The sequence below is a fragment of the Vicugna pacos genome, chromosome 4 (assembly GCF_048564905.1).
Source record: "Vicugna pacos chromosome 4, VicPac4, whole genome shotgun sequence".
NCBI classification, from domain to species: domain Eukaryota; kingdom Metazoa; phylum Chordata; class Mammalia; order Artiodactyla; family Camelidae; genus Vicugna; species Vicugna pacos.
The window spans coordinates 15,918,804-15,942,579 of NC_132990.1; the positions used below are offsets into that span (position 1 = coordinate 15,918,804).

The 23,776-nt window shown below is 32.1% G+C and overlaps 2 protein-coding genes across 6 annotated transcripts in view; one reads left to right on the forward strand and one right to left on the reverse strand.

The window, feature by feature from the left end:
• IFT74 (intraflagellar transport 74) overlaps positions 1–23,776 on the reverse strand; it is a 110,792-nt gene that overhangs the window by 24,670 nt on the left and 62,346 nt on the right. For all 5 annotated transcript variants that reach the window (XM_072959288.1, XM_031677033.2, XM_006214478.4 and 2 more), the window contains 5 exons: positions 11,652–11,790; positions 10,201–10,263; positions 6,621–6,764; positions 5,262–5,302; positions 2,977–3,056 (listed from right to left, as the gene is read on the reverse strand). In XM_072959288.1, coding sequence (XP_072815389.1) covers positions 2,977–3,056; positions 5,262–5,302; positions 6,621–6,764; positions 10,201–10,263; positions 11,652–11,790 — 467 coding nt within the window. The remainder of the gene's footprint in view (positions 1–2,976; positions 3,057–5,261; positions 5,303–6,620; positions 6,765–10,200; positions 10,264–11,651; positions 11,791–23,776) is intronic.
• Positions 13,759–22,859, forward strand: LRRC19 (leucine rich repeat containing 19). The gene is made up of 5 exons (XM_006214477.4): positions 13,759–13,842; positions 18,877–18,966; positions 20,165–20,678; positions 21,645–21,836; positions 22,531–22,859. Exons 1-5 carry the CDS (start codon positions 13,759–13,761, stop codon positions 22,857–22,859), a joined length of 1,209 nt encoding a protein of 402 aa, XP_006214539.2.

Here is a 23,776-nt window from a genome sequence, read left to right on the forward strand (position 1 = left end):
TATATGCTATCTTAACTAGAACCCCTACAAAGCAAAAGGTAGCCTAACTGGATTATACACAGGTGCCATAAATGGAAGAAATTAATAAAACAGGCCAGAGGGAATAAAGCTGGGGGCAGAGTATGGACCAGGAAGTCAAAGTAACTTGATTATTCTCCACATCTTAAGGAGCAGATTATCCACAATTTTGAGTCAAGGGATAGCTGAGAATGCAGATACAGACAAGAATCTACCTCTTTATTGAAAATCATAAATCTAAGGTAGGAATCCCCAAGAAAGTAATAAAACTGTTGCTAACCAATTAAGCTCTCTCTGGATAGGAGTGCATTTGTATAATCTAAGAACTAGAGGGCCCAAAGAAGTGACTAGAGTTTAACTCCCACTTTTAGTTCATTCTACGAATCTGACTATTTAGTTCATTTCTCAAACATTTGTTGAATGTTTATTTTCCCAGGAACCCGTGTTGATGACAGAGGTTACCAAAGTGAGTAAGACACAGTCCTAGTCCTTGGGGATATATACTCTAAGGGAAAGACAAATATCTAAGTAGACAGTGGTAGCATAATGTGGCCAATGCAGTGATACAGTTATGCAGTATGTTCTGATAACAGATGGGATCACTCACTTAGCCCAGCCCATAAATAGGTCAGGGAGGGAAGTCAGGGTTATTATGTTGGATATGAAAGGACACCTGAGCTAGATTTTAGAAGATGAGAAGTTAGTAAGGTAAATAACAGGGAAAAGAACATTCAATATAAGGGAACAACTAATAGGAGCAAAGAACTGTGCATGAAACAGATTGATGTAAGGGGTGAGGAGTGAGGTATCACAAGTATTAATGTAAGAATAGAGATGATGAGGGGAGCAGAGGAGGCTTATGAAACACAGATTATGGAGGGACTATAATGCCATACAAAGATTCTTGAACTTTATCTTGCAGATCATGGGAAAGCACTATTAAGTAGGAGAATGACACAAGATCACATTCCACACAAGTTACTCTGACAACACTGTGGTGGCTGAATCTGAGAGGGAGCAAGACTGGAGGTGAGGAGACCAGTTAGGAGGCTACTGCAATAGTTCAGGCAAGAAATAATGAGGTCCTGAACTAACAAGTAACCTTCTAACAAGTAACCTTCTAACAAACCCCCTATGCTGTTGAACCAATAATCCAGGATGATCACAGTGTAGCAGAAGAACAAAAAATTAACACACTGATATATATATATGAATATATAAATACATAACATTCATATATCACATATATTTTATATGTACATATATAAACACTTTTGCTACTATTAAAGTACTACATTACCGATTGTCTCTTTCTATATTAATCAAAACAGGACAAAGAATGTTACAAAACAGAAAGGAAAATGGAAGCCACAATTCAAAGCATTCTATTTTCTTAAAATTAGTAATTAATAATAAAGTAAGAAACTGTTACCCCAAAATGAGTTATTTTACTGAAAAAATAAATATAATCTTGCTAGAAATTTAAGTTTAGAAGGAGATTATTTAGAATGTATCCATAAAGCATCTGAAATCAAGAACATTATCAGATGTATCAGAATAACTTATTAATAAAGAAAATCTATAATACAGATCTACATAAACTAAAATAATAAAATAATTTAATAAAGAAAATAACATGAACATAGTCTTAGCAATTTATTGTGAATCTACCTTGCCATGTATACCATTTAATATTCATAAATCTTAGTGAGGTAGAACCATTTTATTCATTTTGAAGATGAGAAAACAAAAGCCCAGATAATAACTGGGACTGAAAGTTTGTCTACCTTTAGATGTCTTATTTACATAAAGCCACATGTAAATAAAACTGTAAGCATTTCACAAGAATATTTTTATTTCACAAATGCAGCATTTTCTATAAGAAAGCCAAGATTAGGCTTGTGCAATAGAACTAAGACTTTGGGGTCAAAGACAACTTGGTTTATATCTAGACTTTACCCCTTACTGTGGGAATTTGAGTAACTTCTCTGAGCTTCAACAAGTAAAAATGAGGTTACAGGCTTCAAAGGGTTCCTGCAAAGATCACAAAGTGCCTAGTCCAGATAAGTAATCAATTAATAGTAGCTAATGCTATTATTCATAAATGAAGATAAAGTACAAATAAAACTAATACACTGCATTAAAATTGAAGTAAAAAATTAGTTTAGGAAAAGAACACCCCTTTTCCCTGCTATGAATGTTTCTTTAGCCATAATAGTTATATATTGACAATATCATACTTAACTCAACTCTTGATAATCCAGGAGCATATTAACTGGTCTGCAGTTAATATGTGATTAAAGTACCATAGGAACCTACCTTTCTCTCCCCTATTAGAGAGAAAACAGTTAGGAAACTGTAATGCCCAAACTATTCCCCCAACCACACACACACTATAGCTCCCAAATCCCCACTACAGCATTTCCACTCGTTTGTACCCCGAGGCTTCCCCAAATGCTCTGATCCCTGCCTGGGCTCTTCAGATCCCACTGCTAGGGAAAGCTGAGAGAGAATCAGAACAATCAGTATTTGCCACTTCATCATTGGACTCTCTAGGAATAAATTCTTTCTGCATTGTTTGTGATATTTGTGACTTGCTCCTCACTCCCCTGCAACTCTATCAGTTACCCCAGTTCATAGTTGACCATTTTGAAGCATAATTTAGAAATATGTGAGCAACTTTAAAATATTTTACTTCATTAAAGAAAGTTTTCTTTGTAAAATGAAATAAATTCATTATATATCCATTTTAAGTTATATCAAGTTTCTAGTTGGCTTAAATAACTCAATATTAATTCTAATGTTTAGTATTATAGCAGTTTAGTATTTTAGTAGTTAAACCTAGTGATATCACAAAGACTTAGTGATATCACAAAGAGGTAAACAGCCCTTGAGGTATACCAAATAAATGCTACTATTATCTGTTACTATACATTATAAAAATATCAAAATAATTACCTTGGTGTTCTTCTAAATCCATGTCAAGTTGTCTAATTTCTTCATTAAATTGATTTATTTTTTCTTTTATATCTGTTAACCTGTTGAAATATTATTAAATTAATTTATGACAGATAATTTAGATGTTCAGTAAAAACATTTAATGATGATGTGAGGAAATCTTAAATCTTTCCTAATCTGCATAAACAATATCAAGAAACGATATATCTTATTCTGGGGACAACAGCATAAACTTGAGAGAAAAATCTTTTCTAAATTTTTCTCATGATTCATATTTTGAGTATAAGTTTATTTTGATTTCAAAAGTAGACCCCTCCCCAGCCTTATTTTGAGCTTGGCTTGTGATATTAAGAAAGTAAAAAATCTTTAGCAATCTTATTTTTGTAGGTTTATACAAATTGAACTAAGTTGGTAAATTAGTCTTAGAAAATAAGAGAAAAATTTACCATTAACAGATCATGTGGGTTAAAAATTTAACAAAAGCAGTTGTACTGACTATAAAGCCATAGAAATCAGTATGGTGCTGGAATGAGGACAGATATATATATATATAGTAATGGAATAGAACTGTGAGTCTAGAAATAAGACCCTGTATTTATATACAATTGATTTTTGACAAAGGTATCAAAACAATTAAACAGAGAAAGAATATTAAAAATATTTGTTGAAAGAGTATTTGTTGAAAGAATATTTCAACAAATGGTGCTGAGACAACTGGACATGCACAAGCAAAAGAATAAAACTGGACTCCTACCTCATACCATATACAAAAGTTAAAAAATGGATCATAGCTCTAAGCATAAGAATTAAACTATAAAACACTTAAATAACAAAAAGTAAGCATAAATCTTCATGACCTTGAATTAGGCATTAGTTTCTTAGATATGACATCAAAAGTACAAGCAACAAAAGAAAAAATAAACTAGACATCATCAAAATTTAAAACTTTCGTGCTTCAAAGAACACCAAAAAGAAAGTGAAAAGACAATCCACAGAATGGAAGAAAAATTTTACAAATCATTTATCTGAGAAGAGACTTGTATTCTGAATATACATAGAACTCTTATAATTCAGTAATAAAACAATAAATAATCCAATTTAAAAATGGGCAAAGAATGTAACCAGACATTTTCCCAAAGAATGTATACATATGACCAATAAGCACAGGAAAAGAGGTTCAACATCATTCATTAGTCATCAGGGAAATGCAAATGAAGACAATAATGAGATACCACTTCACACCCACTATGATGGCTTAATCAGAAACAACAGGTAATAAGTATTGATGAGGACATGGAGAAACTGGAAGACTTATATACTGCTGGTGAAAATGCAAAATGATGCAGCTGCTTTGGAAAATAGTCTGGCATTTCCTCAAACAGTTAAATATAGGGTTATTATATAAACCAGCAATTCCACTTGTAGATAAATACCTAAGTGAAAATATATGCCCACACAAAAATCTGCACACAAATGTTCATACCAGCATGATCCATCACAACCATAATGAAAACAATCCAAATGTCCATCAATTAATGAATGGATAATATGGTATATCTACATGATGGGATATTAATTGGCAATAAAAAGAAATGAACTACTGATAAATGCTACAAATAGATGAACCTTGAAAACATTATGCTAAGTGAAAGAATCCAGCCTCATATGACCACATATTGTATGCTTTCACTTATATGAAATATTCACAAAAGAAAAAAAATTTACACAACATTGTGGACTGACTATACTTCAATAAAAAATATATATACTAAAAAAAGAAGAAAGATAGATAAAGAAAGAAAGAAAGCAAGCAAGCAAGCAAGCAAGCAAGCAAGCCAGCCCAGAATAGGCCAATCTATAGAGACATAAAATACATAAAGTAGAGTGGTTACCACCACCTCCGGCTGGGAATGAGAGATGAGAGGGGTGATGGTTAAGAGATATGGGTTCTTATTGGAGTGACTGAACTGTTCTAAAATTGATTGAGGTGGTGGTTGCACAACTCTGTGTATATATTAAAAACCTCTGAATTGAAACCTTTAAATATATGAATTGTATGTTATGTATTATAATAAAGCTGTTTTTAAAAAGCAATTATACTATATAATGGCTCTTAACATTCAAAGAATTAGTTAAAGCTGTAAATAAAACTGAAAGCTGCATCAATACTGCCAATGTGAACCATAGGAAAAAATGGCTGTAATAATAAGCATTTCTTATATATTTTGAATGTAATTTAAAAGAAGGGAAATGAATGTAAAATGTCCTAGTGTAAATATACTTACTGTCGCTCCATGCTGGCTATTTCCTGATTATCTTCTTTAACCTATAAAGGCATAAAAAGAAAATAGTATTTAAAGAATCTCTCATTGGTAAGCTATCTTCCTCTAAGGTATGTTGTACTAAAATGTCAAAACTATTTTCTTTCTTTACACTTATTTCTTAAAATTCAAACATTGAAGTTAAAAGAAACATCTGAGGGAACTAGTCACAGATTTTTCTTTCTTCTTCAAAGGAAGAGTATTGAATGATTTATCCATACCTATCTTCATGGCACCATGAGGTTAACACATGTTTAGGCCTAGATCAGTATATCTAGGATTTCTGAGCCTGTCTCCCCACCCCTGCTACCCACCACCAACCCACACACAAAGTAGGGTTGCCAGATTTAGCAATCCCTGTTACATTTGATTTTCAGAAAAATAATGAATTACTTTTGGGGTAGGTATATACCATGCAATATTTGGAATATACTTATTATCATCCTTACATACATATTTATTCTAAAAGGTTATTCACTGCTTATCTGAAATTCAAATGTAATCAGTCATTCTGTATTTTATCTGTCAATCCTATGCCAGGATTGCTGTCTCTTCCCCTGCCTTCAATATCTCTTTCCAAGGAACTTCAGAGATTCCAGATTTTAATACCTTTCTAAAATGATTCTAATACTTAAATAGCTCCTGAGTTGATCTCTTACGTTCTTGTATGCCCATGATTAAATCTAATACCACAAAGGAATTCTATTTGTAGTTTCCTGACTGAAGCTGTTCCCAAATAGGTAGGCTTCTAAGAATCCTGCATTTAGGGTGTCTCAGGATAAACAATAGGCTAAGTTAAAGCCAGCCTTGGAGTAGTAAGAAAGTTACTAAATACATGTGACACAACTTGGTGACATATTGTGATTTCACAGGACATTTTAATTCCATTCACTTTATGGAAGCACTGACAGAAATAGCCACACAAAGTCATCAGCCTTAGGGCACTTCATTTTCTAAACACAAGGCTCAAAACAAATAATGGAATGAACAGATCTTCAATAAGATTACCTAATTATTTACTGACCAATAAGAAGAGTTTCAAGTTTTCCCTATAAGGATCCAAAACATGAAAAAAATGGCCAAAATATGCATGAAGACCATATAAATTTAGGATTCAAGTCTAAAGACAGTTTATGTGAGAAATGACTTTTACTTAGATTTCCCTGGTCGAGCAGTTCATACTAATTTAGGTGGAGCTCATTTTTCATTATTTTTTAAGACAATAGCTTACTGGCTTTCTGTTCGATTCATATACCTTAAATAAAACAAACTGATACATTTACCAAATCCTGACATTAAAATACCTTCGTCTATTTTTCCTACCTGCTTAAGTAATCTCTCTCTCTCTTCCATTGGAGATCCCATGCTTTTGTCTTCTGCAATCAGTTGATCTCTGTGGGACTCCAACTCATAAAGTTTTTCATGAAGCAATACAGCCTCCTGTTTTACCTGAGAGTGTGCTATTTCCTGAAGAGAATTAAACATTAATTTTAGTATTTTATCAAAAATTATTTAAATAGATTTCAGTTTATAAGACTAAGGAAAAATTTAAACTATCAGCATCTTTAAATAGAGTTATCAAGTATTTATAGTACTCAATAATGCTAGAAAACACTTCTCTAAACTGGAAGAATAAAAATGAATCCCTATATACTTTCATAAGTTATTTTCAGTCTAAGATTCACAAGAAGACGGTAGCTTTAGTTTATTTTATTTTCTAAATACAACACCTGAACAAAGATAATGACAGCGCTACTAATGGGAAGATAAGGAAAATGTCACAATGGATGTACAACTTTAACCACAAAATCCGATTCAAAGCTGAAAGAACTAATCTCTAGAGGCAAGATATTTTCTCCTAAACAGATCATATATATGCTTTCCTACAGTGTTATGGGTTGAACTATATCCCCTGAAAAAACATATATCAAAGCCCTAATCTCTAGTACCTGTGAATGTGACCTAATGTGGAAATGGGGTCTGTGCAGATTTAATCAAATTAAGATGAGGTCATTAAGGTGCACCTTAATCCAGTTTAACTGCCGTCTTTGTAAGAAGAGAAGAGATAAAACGAAGACACACAAAGAGAAGGCCATTTGATGACATACACAGAGAATGGAATGATGCAGCTACAAGTCAAGGAATGAATGCCAAGGATTGACAGTTACCACCAGAAGTTAGAAGAGACAAGGAAGGATTCTACCTAGTGTCTCAGAGGGAGCAAGTCTCTGCTGACATCTTGATTTTAGACTTTCAGTTCCCAGAACTATAAGAAAATTTCTGTGGTTTTATATCACCCAGTTTGTGATACTTTATTACAGCAGCACTAGAAAACTAACAGACATTAGAAGTATAGTTAACACGTATTCACCACTGTTCGACTGTTCACAAAGAGAAAATAAGGGATGTGATAATTTTAAAAGATAACCAAAAGAGCTATGGATGTTGGTTGTGGTGGTGGTGATGATGATGACAATGACGATGGAAATGACATTTGAAGCTGTTAATTTATTGAGCACCTGTTCTATGCCAGGCACTGTACTCCATATTCTTTATACACTATCTCAATCACTCAAACCAACTCTACAAGATAGTACTATCGTCTCTGTTTTACAGATGAGAAAACGGAAGATCTAAGATCTAAACAATTTTTCTAAGTTAACAAAAATGAAAGTTAATGATGATATCTGAAACCAGGCCCACAGCATAAACAAGATTTTTAAGAGGGAAGACCTCCTCTTTGTTGCAAGCAAAAGAGAAGGAGAAAGTAAACAAAGAGGAAATGTTTGAAAGTCCATAGGCAAAGGGCCTCATACACAGCTAATGTAATGGATTACCATCAGGTGAAAAAGCATGATAATAAAATACTGATAGAAAAAAATGCAGCTATTTTGAGGCATTCCTTTTCATAGTACGTTCCCCTTCGCCTTTGCTTAACCACCTACAAACATATTCAAATTGCATCTTGATAACAACAGTTCCTGAAGACTCAAGCTCATGTGGATCCTTCACCTGATTTTTTTCACATCCTTGTGAACTAAATAAGCAATATTCAGCAAAGTAGTAAGCATAAAGCAGATATTCAATAAATATTAATTGACTGATATTTGACATGTTTTCTTTAAGAGCAAGTGCTTCCTCCAACCAAAAAAGAAAAAACAAACCCACAAAGGAATCTAGGTAAAGTTAAACAGAATTTACAGTTTCTTAATTTGAGAATACTGTATTTTTTTTTAAGTTCATCTAATTTTAGGCATATATGTACTGATGCCAAAGAAGAGTGACATTGATACAAATACTAAATCCAAGGTTATACCTTACACCTCTTTCCGTGGAAACTAAGTCTGCCAAAGAAATAAGAGCTGACACTCTCCTATACACCCCCAAAAAAGATAGTAAGGAATTCTGAAAGTTGGTTGTATTAATACTGAATGTAGTCTTTAGTCCTTGAATCATATTTTTATTACCAGAGATCAAAGAAAATAAAAATTATGTGTATACACATGTAGACAATTGGATATAGAAAATCATCTTAATATTAAGTAAACTATTTTTTCAACAGCATTATTTCCAAAAGAATGATTACAAAATACTTATGTTTATTTCTTCTGCAAGCTAGATGACAGCAATCTTGTCATTTTACAATTGTTACTAATTCTATCATCATGATATCTACCTGAATACATAGGAGATCAGGAAAGGCAGGTAAGATCTCATGTACAGACAGTATCTGAGTTGCTACATAACATAAGCATAAACTACATAAGAAGGTCGTTTGCAGGAAAAGAAATACACTGACCAACAAATACGTAGAGAGGTACTCAACTTCTTGCATAAAAAAAAAAGAAAATTAAAACAAGATAGTGTTTTTTTAACTGTTGAACTAGCAAAAAAGGAAAAGGTGTATAATGCATGCTGTTAATGAGTACAGGGGGAAATAGGCACTCTCATACATTGAGTTTAGGAGTACAAAATAGAACAATTTTTTTTGGAAGACAATTTCGCAATGTCACAACGTTTTAGAAGTATGTACCTTTTGACCCAATGCAAGAAATTTATCTTAAGATATACTCATAATAACTTCATAAAATGTATGTTTTTCACTAGAGCATTGTTTTGTAATCCCAAAAAACTATAAACAACCTAGTCATCTACAAGGCTGTACTTTATACAGTTATACAATATAATACAATGCAGTAATTTCAAATAATGAGGGAGATATTTTAAGAGGTGATGTGAAATAGACATTCAATAGAGAATGTTAGGTTAAAACAAAACAAAACAAAAAAAAGCTGCAGACAGTATATCAAGTGTAAATCCCATCTTAGGTTTAGCACAAGTAGAACCAAGAAAGTATTACAAGATTGTTGTGAAGACAAAATGACAATGCTAGTGACATATGTAAAGAGCTCAAAAAAGCACACATAGTAAGCATTCAATAAATGTAAGAGTAGTTCTGTCTGGAAAGACAGAAAAGAGACATTCTTACTTTCATCTTATTCAATTTTTTTTTATAACAAACATGTTTTATTTTGTGAATTAAAAACCCTTTAAGTAAATAAATAATAAAACAAATACAAGCTTTTACAGCTTTAAAGTAATGAACTGACTTCTCCCTCTTCATTTGTTTTTAGTCTCTTGTTCATATGCATTTTAATTACCACAAGATTTTGTAAGCCTCTGTAAGGCAGATGATTCCTTTTGTATGGGGTTGGAATTCAATAATTAAATCTACTTTCTTTCTAAACTAGGGTATTTGTGGCCCTGAATGGGAAAAAAAATTATTACACTCCTGTTAGTAAATTGCTAAATATACATGTTACCTGAATGAGTTCTATTAATAAATTTAGCTGAATTATCTTTTGTAGCTGACTAATATGAGAACTTTTGATTTTATACTTACAGATTCCAAACTCTCTTTTTTCATATTCAATGAATCTAGTTGTTGTTGAAGTGTATCTAATTCCTAAGAAGGAAAAAAAGCAAATATATACGCAATTTACTTTAAGAATAATTTGTTTGTTTAACATTTCAAACATGGGTGTGACAAAATAAATTCTGTAGACATTTTCAACCCATACCTTATGATTTAACTAGAATTTATTAATTCATTATTTCTATTTTTGCCAATTTATTTAATTATTCCTAAAAACTCTGGCATGATCTACCGTGAAAAATACTTTGAGCTTGTCAAAGGGAGCCACACCTTTCCACAATAAATCATCACTGTGTTCTGAGAATACAAACTATCAAAAGACTTCAAATTAATGATGTCACTGTTTAGTTACAATTTTTATTTTTGATTTTTTAACCATGTTTTCATAACTTTTGCCTAATTTCTTTTAAGGCCAAGACCTATAGCAGTTTACATGCTTCGCTCTTAGGGATAAGACCCTTGAACTGTTTACAGTTGAGTTTGAACTGCCTGGGTCCACTGACATGAGGATTTTCTTCATGAAATACGTACTATATACTACTAGGTCTGTACTTGGTTGAATCCGCGGATGTGGAACCACCGATACTGTGGGCCAACTATAAACCATACAAAGACTATACAAGGGTAGGTGTGCCTAACACATGAGGTGTTCAAGGGCCAACTGTACCCATTCAAAAACCCCTGTGCAATATTAGCTATATTTTGATAGTATTTTGGCCTTTCTATAAAACTCTTTCTTCAATGTTTTATTATATCTTATAAATCCTGCTTAAAATAAAAAAGTTATATTAAATTGTCAATGAAGGATTATCTGAACTAGAACTACATTCATTATTGGCATTTGTGGGGACTAATTCTCTGTTAACTGGTTAAGAGACATCTCAGCATGAAAGGGTACCACCCTGCAAAACTGAGCCACCACCATGACTGAATGTTGGGAGGATTCTCAGTAACCCCTCAGTGGGCACCCAAATTGCTAATTTAAACGCCATAATTAGGGAACAATGGCTGTTCAAACTAAGGACATAGCAAGTAAAAGACTTGCTGTTTATTAGGCAGGAAGAAAAGGAAAAAGTAAATATCAATATGGCTCTAATGTGTAGGCCTTTTAATGTTTTCATTAAAAGTTCATTACAAAAAAAGTTTCATGTATCTTTATCACCTGCAAAAATGAACGATGCATAGAAATGAATAGTATAGTAAAAGCTAGGTCATCACACAGCATAACAAATGAAGTTTTCTAGATCAGTGCTTCCCAAATTTAAATGCCCATATGAATCATCTGGGGACCTTGTTAAAATGAAGACTCTGATCAGTAGGTCTAGCAAAGCTCTCCCAAGATGCCAATGTTGCCTTCAGACCATATTTGTAGTAGTAAGACTGATATATTTCTGGCCCAGAGTAGTATTGAGTGTTACCTGCAACAATTTCTCATTTGTGGTTTTCATTTCTATGTACTTGACTTGTTTTTCAGGAGACATATTTTTTATAATGCCCTCTGCTGCTTGTTTTTCCTGTTCAATTTCTTCTTCTACACTTCTGATTTGTTTTTCCTTCCTGGAATCAAAAGTATGCAAAATTCCTCTTACTATATTGAGGGGAAAAATCAATTAACTTTACTCAGTCTCAATTAAATGGGATAGTTAAAAGTTATTCAACCATAGTTCATGATCTGAAAGTCCTTATAGATGTACACAAAAATTCTACTTGCCCTCAACAAAATGTGGTCCCATCAACACAGACTTATTTTACATCTTTCTCTCCTCCATCCCCAAATCCTTCTATTTCCTTATTCTCCACTTTACTTTTTCATAAGAAAACACAAAGATTATCATGGAAAATCTTTAAAGCCTTATATATATGATGTATTCATACTATGTTATCAATACCCTCAAGACAAATAAGACAGTTAAATTTTGAAAGAGTGGTTTTCAAGCATCTTTTAGCTATAGAATTCTTTGACTAAATGAAATCTTGTATAGAAATTTACCACATAAATCATCTAGAGTAAGACAGCTCTGATTGAATTGGGGAATAGAGATCTATTTCTATGAATAAAAAAATTCATAGCTTTAGATTAATAACATGTTTTGCTTAAATTCCCTTTTATCTACTGCTTTAATTAAAACTGGTATTTCACAAATTATCAATTATACTTTAGCATTGCAAAATAATAAGTTCATTCCATTAAAAATATAACAAACACTACTATAACAAACAAAAAAGTACAATCACATAAGTAGTAGTAGTAAAATTAACGACAAACAATAACCATCTTCATCCTATAATCACAAGAAATACCAGTGATGTGCCACTTATTACCTATGCAAGATCAATTATCAATAGGGTAAAAAAAATTCTGAAAAAATTAGAGGTAAGATGCTACTTATCATGTAAATACTTCAAGACACATATAAAAAGCTTGCTTGAAGATAAATTTTCAGTCTCAATATCCTAAGTTTCTACTTAGAGTTTCAAAATGATTATTTTACTCAATCTCTTTCAAATATAGATATCAACTTTTACAGTTTTCACAACCACTAGTTAAGCCTCATAGATCTACATATCCCCTACATTCTTTACACACTTGTACCCTACTACCAGAATAAAATCATCTAAACTCAGAAATTTTCCTACAGACAACATCTCATTATAACCAAATAAAAGATGAACATAATGAAATAGACAACCTGGAATTTCCATTTATTTTGTTTATTTTTGAACAGGAAGTGATGTCTTCACGTTGAACTTCAATTACTATAGCATAAAAAATGTTTGCTGCTGTTACAATGTACATGGGTATATGGGCTCATAGAAATTTCAAGCAGAAAAAACGATCTATTTCCATCTCTTTGTTTCACAGATTAAGGATACTCAAACCCAGAGGAGTTAATCTTTTAGAACTAACTCATTCTGAACTCCATGATTATTTACCAACAATGAATCTTAACCATGTTAGCCTGATATAGCTACTATAGGTAGATGGGAACTAATGTTGTAAAGTATTCCATTTTACAGATGGGAAGTTACAGCACAAGGAAAGTCACTGATTTTTTGAACGCTATATAATGGCTAAGGGTCGGGTCTTTTGATGCTTTAAACAGTCTGCTTCTGTTATAACTTGGCAATAAAACACCAATGGTGGTGTCATAAAAATAAGTAAACAAAAAGTTGAAACTCAGTGGGATACAAAACTTGGTGGTTATCTTTTCAACTTGGATGTTTCTAAATATACCTTTAGGACTAACACTTAAATCAGGTTAGCAATATATCTTTCAAAGTATGCACTCTCAATATTATATACTTTAACTCACAAAGTAAATTTGTTAATATTTAAAATTTTCAAGAGTAATTAAGAAACACAAAGGTTAAGCAAACCACCTTACTTGTTACACTAAAAAAAGTCAAAGATACCTTTAAGAAATTATTCTTCTAGTCAATCTTTTGCTAAGGAAGTCTGGTTTTTTTTTTTTTTATCACCTGTTCATTGGGTACAAAGGTTAAAACAGAGTGAAATGCAGTCATATGACATACTTTTTTTTTTTTAATGGTGTAGAAGAAAGAGCAGATTCCTCACACACCAGTCTCAGAGAAAAGAAAAAAGTAAAGGTAAGATCTTATAAATGTATAGGCTTGGTGGTGGTTGTTGAATTTTTTTAAATCATATTTAAGCTTGTTAGGTCTATAAAAAAATCTTTGTCTTTAATAAATGATGAAAGAGCAGAAAATATGATTGTATTTTCATGAGATCTACCTTAGAAATAAAAACTCAGGACATGGTCAAAAAATCTTTCTCACATAAAGTGACAATGTGATAGAAAGTAATTATTTTTCTTTTGGAAAAAAAAAAGGTTTCATCTGGCCAGTTAAATTTATAAGATCTTTTTATTTTGAAGTACATTAATTACAGAGCATTTTAAAGTGACACTAACTTAAAAACAGATTTGTAAGATGAAAAAAGACTGGCCATCAGTGAGAATTGTTGAAATTGGGAGACGACCATTCTCCACTTAGAGGTTTTTTTCTTGAAACTTTCCACTATAAAAGTTTTTAAATTTGTTAAAAAAAAAAACTCTATAAAATTATGAGAGACATTAATTGTGAATTATTAATACCTAACTCCAAATACATTGAATTCTGGCATAAATATCTAAAATATTTAATGGCAAAACTATATTACATATATATTTTATTTAACAAAACCAAAATAATTGCTACATCGTTTTATTTCATGGTATGTAATAGTCATATAAAATAAATGATTAAAAACTCCTCAGAAACTTGTACTTAAAACTATACTGAAGAGAACATTGTTTCTTTTTCAATATCTACCATTTCCTTTTGTGTAAATTTTTTGTAATGTACATGAGAGGCTATGTAAAAGGGCACTTAACTTTGTAAAATAGTTTTTTTAAAAAACTGATATTCCATTTGTCCTCTACTTTTTAATCACTTAAGTCAAACCCAAATACTTTCTCAAAATAAATTTCAAATTTAGACAAAAATTCCATAGGGAGAAACAGGCAAAAATAACTTTCCTGTTAAATCTGCTTTTTAAATATGGTAAATTGACGCAAGGACAATTTCTATATAATCTACCAGCTAGTTATTCTGCCAAACTGATGCCTTCAAGATTGCCAATAATGCTAGCAAATGTTTCTGCTTAAGAATTTGTCTTTAGTGTTTTGATGGTTAACATCCATCCTGTCTTTCAATCTTTCCCCTCCCAAAAGACATACAAATATGGACCGTGCAGCTTAGTCAACACCTTTCACAGCTTTAGACCTAATAATGCTTTAGATTTGTTGACTGCTTCCTTGTAGAGAATCTACCTTAACCTCTGAGTACATACATTTTCTAACTCTAAAATTTATCAAATAGAAAAAAAATTCCTTTTCTAACTTTTATGATTTTATTCACTTTAGCATATTGTAGAAAACAATTATTAGTACTAAGTGGATGATAAAAATAATACAAGACAATTCTGTCTCCATTTCCACAAAGTGTCACAGTCCTATATGACCTCTATTACCTTCTCCATCTGCTTCTATTCAATATCAATTCTTCAGTTCACTTGATTTTCTTTGTAGCCTATTTGCTTCCTTTAACCATCCCTGAACTGTTTATTTCCGAAAAAAATGGCACATCTTTTATCATTACCTTACCTACATGAGCATCCTACCAGAGACATTAGTACACCATTGAGAAATACTGAAACAAACCAGTGAGGAGGCTGCACACTTATTCCCAGAGATCTCTCAACACAGGTAAACCACCTTTTATATAAGCTATAGTGATCCCCCTTTTGTGGGCAATGGTCTAGAATAAGTTATAGCTTGAATTCATTTCTGACTCTAAAAAGGAATCTACTATGATTTATATCCAAATTGTAAAATCTAGGAGAATAGTGGCTTTTTCTTAAAATTTTGCTTTAGCCATGGAAAGGGAATAAACATAAACAGATCATTAGGATCATCAAGTTGAAGGCAATGAGGAAGTTAACTAGAATAGAACAGTATTCACATAACAATAAATTCTTTATTGCTAATGCAGCAACAGACTTCAGTAACTTGAAATGAATCTTGCTCACTGAGTAGTTTCCTACTTCTTGCTCTGATGGAATAAATTTTCCTTAAAAATCATAAGCAACCAATTGCAACAAATGCTGTAAAAAGTCTCAAAAAGGCTAAATTTTAGGAAATTACTAAGGATGTTAACAGGATATATCTATATCCTTTCAAGTAGATGATTTGTTTGCAGCAGTTTCTAAAGCTGACTTTAAGAAAAGAGATAAAAATAAGAAACATCAAGGTCATGAATAAAATGACTAAATAAGGATTTAGCAAGAAGAATTTACTCAAATGGCAGTTTCAGTTAAACATAGCACACTGAATGGACCCACTAACTTTGACTCCTGCCCAAAAACCTACTAAAATGAAAATAAAAGGTAATATGAAGTATATAAACTGATAAAGACTAAGAGAATGGAAGAGGGGGCAATAGCAATAAAATCTAGAAACTAGAAAGCTAATAGTTAAGTGGAAACAGAAAGCACAATTTTCCCAAGCTAGCAGTGGGGAAAGCTGAGAAGCCACCTGATATACACTGCAGAATCCCTTAAATGGCTCAGAAATTGGCAGCACCATATATTCTGGATGTAGAGAAGGAGAGGCTAAAATAAAGTTGAAAGTCTTTCTTGCTGCCTCTGCTCAGCCAGGTAAAATTCCTCTTCTGCATAAGCAGAAGAATGAGGCTCTCCCCAACCCTACCCCAGCCTGGAAAGAATTAAACAGATGAAATCTGGGCACTAGACACAAATGACTGCAGGGATGTTATGCCAAAAGCAGAGAGAGTAAGTTAAAGCTTATATACTAATTATTGTGATAAACTCACCTTTTTCACAACTTAGCTCTCAGAATGCTGGCCACCTGGCCTCATCTTTTCAGGCAGTAGATTAGAAAAGTCACTTTGGGGAATCCAACCAGCCCAAGAGAAACAAACTAAAGATAACACTTAGGGATACCCCGAGAAAACAGTCCATGAAGTTCGCTCTACAGTAAGATCTAAAGTTAATAAGACCCACACCAATGCACAGTTTCCAATCAGCATTTTTGTTTCACACTCTTATATTTAAGTCCTAAACCAAATATTAAGATATATAAAGTTCAAAAGAAAATCTCCAATATAAAAGACACTGATCAAAATAAATTGGAAACGTACAACCTAAGGACACAAAAGCTATTCAAGGAAAAAGAAAACAACAAAAGATACAGCAAGAAAAAACAAGAAAAGAGAATACATTCATACCACAGTACATTAAAAAGAAATTTTCAGAGAACGAAGAGCTCTTAGAATTAAAAAGATTACAGGAAAGAAAAAAGCCTTTAATTGATGAGATTGAAGATAAAGTTGAGGATACCTCCCAGAAAGCATAGCAAAAATTCACAGAGATGAAATGTAAAAGAGTAAAAATAAAAACTAGATAATCATTCTAGGAGATGCAACACCTAATTAAAGGGTTCTAGAGAGAGAAGTGAGATTTTTTTTTTAATGAGGAAGATAATTATCAATACCATCAATAAAGTAATTCAAAAAAATTCTCATTGTTTCCAGATTTTAAGTGCCCACCAAGTACCCAGTTTCAAGCATGAAAACAGACTCTCACAAAGGATCATGAAATTTCAGAGTATCGATTTAAAGCCTATATTGTACAACACAGGGAGTACAGCCAATATTTTATAACAACTATAAATGGGTTATAACCTTTAAAAACTGTGAATCACTATAACACCTGTAACTTAGATAATATTGTACAGCAACTATATTTAAAAAAAAAGCTTTTGGGGTTAAGAAGGGGCAAGTTACTTAAAACGATAAAGAATTAGAATGGCATAGCATCACAGTTCTTAACAGTAATACAATCATGGTTGGTTGAGTCCACAAATGTGAAACCTATGGATATGAAGGGCCCACTGTATTCATTATATTACATCATTTTATATTAGGGACTTGAGCAATCCACAGATTTGGCATCTGTGGGAGCTCCTGGAACCAATATTCTGTAGATCCCAGGGACAACTATACTAGGTGTCCAAAGATAATGGGACAATGTTATCAACATTTTGAGGAAAAATTATTTTCTACTTAGGAATTCTACTTCTAGCCAAAATCTCTTTCAAGGTGTAAAAAAATTCCCTCCTATGAGCCTTCTCAGGAAGTTACTGCAGAAAGCTCTGCAGAAAAAGGCAGTAATCCAAGGCAAGGCATTCTAGAAAACAGGAATCCAGTAACAAGGGCAAATGAGGATCTCTATGATGAAGGGGAAGGAGAGTGGAAGTCAACAGCTAGGTAAAGGGCTTACTGATCAGCTCATCTAGATCAGAGCATGGCAGCAGGCTCTGAGAGAGACTTCTTCAAGCAAATGAAACATTAAAATATCTAATATGTGTAAACTATTGAGAGATTTGCTAGAGAGAGTTATAAATTCATAAAAAAACCCTGAAGCACGTAAAAAATTACAATTAATTAGAGAAAAAAATGTGTGCATCAACATTATAATAATCCTGTTACATGGCTCAGTCATTGATAGCTTTATATATTCCCGATAGTATAAACACTGAATATTCATCTAAAATTACAAGTGACTATGTTTGGAGAGTGAAAAGACAGTAAGTATATATTTCATATGTTGGTGATGAAGGTAGGGAGTGTCTGAAAGAAAGATGAGGACTCTCATCTCCCAAAGGATTAAGTCAAAGGATAATATCAATAGATAATACCTAAAATTGAAAAAATGAAGAAGTAGCAAGATAAGTATAAATAAGTATACATACATAAATATACAGTCTTCTGGATTTTCTTTTGTTGTGCACATATTTAAATATTTTAAAATTTCAACTGTTTTAAAGTTCCTTTCAATAGATCTAGGAACTAATGAGACACCCTGAAAAATATTGTTTTTCATTGTCTACAGGAGCTTTCCAGTTTTTTTAGAGTGCAGGAAGGGTGAAGGGATATTTACTTCTTTCACATTTTGTATATTTTTAAGAAATAGATTTAATGGGAAAAGGAAATCAAAATGTCCTAAAAAATCTCTGAAGTCCTAGTCTCCTAATGAGATACAAATACTCTCTTTTCTATCAGGCTTGCGATATGAAAACCACAAGCATCACGATTTTGTTTTGGCCGCTCTTCATCCTATTATTATCAGACAAAAGCCAGACTTCTAAAACAGTAAGTTTTTACAAACAAGCTAGTGAAAATATTTTCAAAGGTACACTTTTTGTAAATTTAGTACAATATTCCAAGGCAATAAAAAAAAGAAAAATAATTCAAACTATCAAAATGAACTCTCTGGTTAGCTGTGTATATTCAAAACATGTGATCTCTGAACCAGACTCTAATTTGACAAAAGCAGTTTTCTTTTTTCTTTTAAACTGAGTTCTTTAAATGTTGATAAAAGGAAAAATCTGTAAAATGTCACTATAAAATCAGAGATTAGTTACAAGACACAAAAACTACACTTTAAAATGCAGGAAACTTTTTTAAAAAACACAAATTTATGAGGGAAATTATTATTGTTACATTATTATTACTATTGGGGGATATTTCAAATGCAAAAACAGTCAAAACAAGACTTTTTTTTTGGATCTATAGCCACATAATGAAAGTACTTCTTCCTGTTACGTGGCTCTTCAAATTCAATACATGGCTCAATTTCTGTTACAAGATTAATATTTTCTTTAATACACCAAGTTTTGAGCTGTTAACGCTATAGAATTGTATATTGAATATTATTCTTAATTATTTAATAGTCCTAGGTGTAGTAATGCTAGCTCTACCGATTTTTAAAAATTATATATTTTTACATAAAATCCTCATTATAAATGTCAATCTTGCACACTGAAATACTAAATAAGTTAACAGAATTATTATTTACCATTTATTTCCACACATATAAATGGAAATATACCAATATTCTTTCTTTCTATAATGATCATGCAATAACAGTTGGAAGATACTTGTATGACAAACTAGTATCTCCTTGCTTAATTATATGTATCACAATTCCCTTATATATCAGCATTCAATCCCAGTAAAAAAAGTATTTGCTTTACCTTTTCCATATACTATCACCACAAGATTAAATAGTAGATTTTTTTTCTAAAAGTATTTCCTTCCAACGTCTAATTGCCTGGATATAAAAATTTGAGGGTGGAGGGTATAGCTAAAGTAGTAGAGTGCATGCTTAGCATCAAAGAGGTCCTGGGTTCAATCTCCAGTACCTCCTCTAAAAATAAATAAATAAACTTAATTACCACCCCCTTTAACCCCCCCAAAAAAAGAAAAAGAAGGAAAAAAAATGAAAAAATTTTGGGAAATTCTGTTAATATTTTTCCTTATTAATGCATTTCTAATTTTCTTTTTTTAGGAAGTCAAATGTAATTTCACTGCAAAGAATTATGCTTTGATTCCAGCAAATATCAGTAAAGATGTTACTATACTTGATCTCAGTTACAACAAAATTACTCTGAATGTTACAGACACAACAGTTCTACAGACTTATTTTTTACTCACTGAGCTCTATTTGACTGACAACAATGTCATCATCTTACATAATAATAGTTTTGGGAACCTCTCCAATCTAGAAATTTTAAATATTTGTAGAAACTCCATCCACATAATTCAACAGGGTGCTTTTATGGGCTTAAATAAACTAAAACAGCTATATCTCTGCCAAAACAAAATATTACAACTGAATCCTGATATATTTGTGCCTCTAAAAAACCTGATACTACTTAGTCTGCAAGGCAATTTGATAAGCTATTTTGATGTACCACAACTGTCTCATCTGGAACTCATAACTTTATATGGAAACCCATGGAACTGCTCTTGTAGTCTACTGAGTTTGCAAAACTGGTTGAACACATCGAATGTGACACTAGGTAAGCAATCATTAATTTAAATTAGTCAAAATCAAAATGTGACTGATTTTTGGTTGTTCTATCCCAGAAAAGTCTCTCATTTCGTGTCTTAAGGAAACTATTGATGTTTAAGGGAAACAGGAAAAAAACACTGGAAAGCAATTATTGAATAGATGTTGTACCTTGGCCTCTCCAGGAAAAAAAAAAAAAGGAAAAAAAATTTAAATGTTTTATATATGTGAGATGATACTGTTACTTTATATACTAAGCTTGCAGTTTCAGTACATAAGACTAATTTTAAAAGTACTTCCTTTTCAAACAAAACATAAATACAAAACGGAAACAGACTCATAGACATAGAATACAAACTTGCGGTTGCCAAGGGGGAGGGAGGGTGGGAAGGGACAGACTGGGATTTCAAAATGTAGAATAGATAAACAAGATTATACTGTATAGCACAGGGAAATATATACAAGATCTTATGGTAGCTCACAGCAAAAAAAAAAAATGTGACAATGAATATATGTACGTTCATGTATAACTGAAAAATTGTGCTCTAACTGGAATTTGAAACATTGTAAAATGACTATAACTCAATAAAAAAATGTTATTTAAAAAAAAAAGTACTTCCTTTTCTCAGCATATCCTGTCAGAGAGTAGGCGAAAACAGGTACCCTACTTTCTAAACTGCACACCACATTCCAGATGTTCACCACAATCTTACTCATAACATCTTTACTAGCACAAACTAAACAATAAACACAGACTGCACTTAAACTATATTTATAAAATAACTTAATAAATAAAAATGGGCATCTTTCCCTTGTCATGTTGCTAGGCAAATATAACAGTTTCATCTTCAATGATGACAGGTAGATATGTCAAAAAATTTTAGGTGAAAATTATAAAATGCTGTTAACCATAATAGTTTATTAACTTTAATAATCTTATTTTCCATAATAAATCTTATTCTTTCTATTTTACCAGAAAATGAAAACATCACCATGTGTAACTATCCAGATATCCTGAAGCACTACAATATCAAAACAGTACCTTACAAGGCTGAATGCTACTCAAAATTTTCTTCGCCTATAACTGAAGATCTTTATAATAATCATTTTCAGTCCATTAGCAATTCAACACTTCATAGCTCTTTCAACAACATCACAAGAAATTCAGGTAATGTACTGGTTTTCAATATAAATATTGCTGAGGATAGTATACTAAATAAATTAAGATAGTTCTCATTTTTTTGCATTTTAAATTTGAAGAAACAATGTAAAAGATCAATTTCTCTGCTCAACAAAAGATTTACAAAATATTGGATTTCTAAATGAGGCTCTGCTAGGTATCAGTCAAATGCCATTATGCAAATTATTTAACTTCTCTGAGCTTTGATATTAACTCATCAAGTCACAATTCTTTTTATTTATTTATTTTAATTTTATTCTTTTTTTTTTTTGGTAGGGGGAGGAAGGTAATTAGGTCTCCTTAATTTATTTATTTTTAGAGGAGGTACTGGGGATTGAACTCAGGATCTCCTGCTTGCTAAGCATGCACTCTACCACTTGAGCTGTACCCTCTCCCAAGTTACAATTCTTAACAGGTATAAATCAGTAGTTCCTAGGTGAATGCATAAACAATACCTGCTAAGACAGGTAGTTATTTTGAAAAAGGGTATTCTTTCACACACTATGAAATATCTTTATTTATTGCAGTTTTAGTAACTTTTGCTTAAAGAAAATTATTAAGTACATTTATTTCTAATACCAGTATCGGGGAGTTATTAGGACATGCAATGATGATTTTTTTTTTTTTTTTTGGTCAATTTAACAAAATTCTCCCCCCTCTCTTTCCCGGTATTCCATTTAAGAACATGAATCTCTTGGAAAAAGCTGGGCTTTGCTTGTTGGTGTTGTAGTTACCGTACTGATGACTTCACTCCTCATTTTTATTGCTATCAAATGTCCAGTATGGTATAACATTCTGCTAAGTTACAATCATCATCGCCTGGAAGAGCATGAAGCAGAAACCTATGAAAATGGTTTTACCGGAAATCCAAGTTCTCCTTCACAGATACCAGATACAAATCCTGAAGAAACTACAGTAATATTTGAACAACCACATTCATTTGTGATAGATGATGATGGGTTTATTGAAGACAAATATATAGATACTCATGAATTACATGAAGAAAATTAATTCTCAAAGTTTGATTCTTTAAAAAATGTTACCAGCTCACTCACAGTTTAGGCAAGGAGATTCTGATATGTGACATACTGAGAACTATAGCTAGAAGACTTTCATATTAATTGCAACACATATAAATATTATAAAATTATTCTCTTCTCATTGGCATTGTACAAGTAGGCCCAAATATAGCAACTGCCACTCCTTGGTAGCTAGCAGTTAAAAATACTAGCATTACTATTCTCAGTAGTACTCAGGAGACCATACATAATAGTGGAAAGGCCTAAAGTAAATTGTTCATTAATTAAAATGAACTGATTCTCATATTAGCCAGATATTTGATGTAGTACATATTAAATTATATTAAAGTTTTACTGCTTGGTATCAATAAAGAAAAAAGATTTTGGATTTCTATCATGAGTCAAAGGGAAGAACAGAGGTAGTATAAACTGACAATACACTAAGATTGATTTTATGCTCATAGAATGAATACATGGAATTGGAAAATGCTTTTTAAATTTTTTTAAATGCTTCTTGAATTGGCACAACAAATTTCTGAAAAGTTAGTAGCAAGTTAAAACACAGGCACAATGTCCAGGCACAATCTCTAATAAGTTACCATTGATTTTGGATACAAAGAAAGACTGTCATCATAATGCATGGTCAACACAATTGAATAAAATGGTGGCTTCCAAAGTGGGAATTATCTATGAATCTTGTTTTAAAAAAACACTTATTTCTGCCTCTCTTTGGGAGATTTTTATTCAAATGAGTTTGTGTTAGGGCTGAGGAATCTTCAGTTGGTCCATGGTCAGTTCTTTGGGACACTGTAGATAAAGCAATGTTTCCCAAACTTTCTAGAACATTAATTTCCAGAGAGACATTTAGAAGTATTTACAGGTTGGGGGAAAAAGGAACATGGTCAAACT

What these genes read in the sequence shown, in the direction of transcription:
- LRRC19 (XM_006214477.4), top strand. Translation starts at nt 13,759, where the DNA reads ATGACATACTTTTTTTTTTTTAATGGTGTAGAAGAAAGAGCAGATTCC. An exon ending in GAGAAAAGAAAAAAGTAAAG is followed by an intron (nt 13,843 to 18,876) that starts GTAAGATCTTAT and finishes CTTTTCTATCAG; the next exon opens with GCTTGCGATATGAAAACCAC. An exon ending in CAACATCACAAGAAATTCAG is followed by an intron (nt 21,837 to 22,530) that starts GTAATGTACTGG and finishes ATTCCATTTAAG; the next exon opens with AACATGAATCTCTTGGAAAA.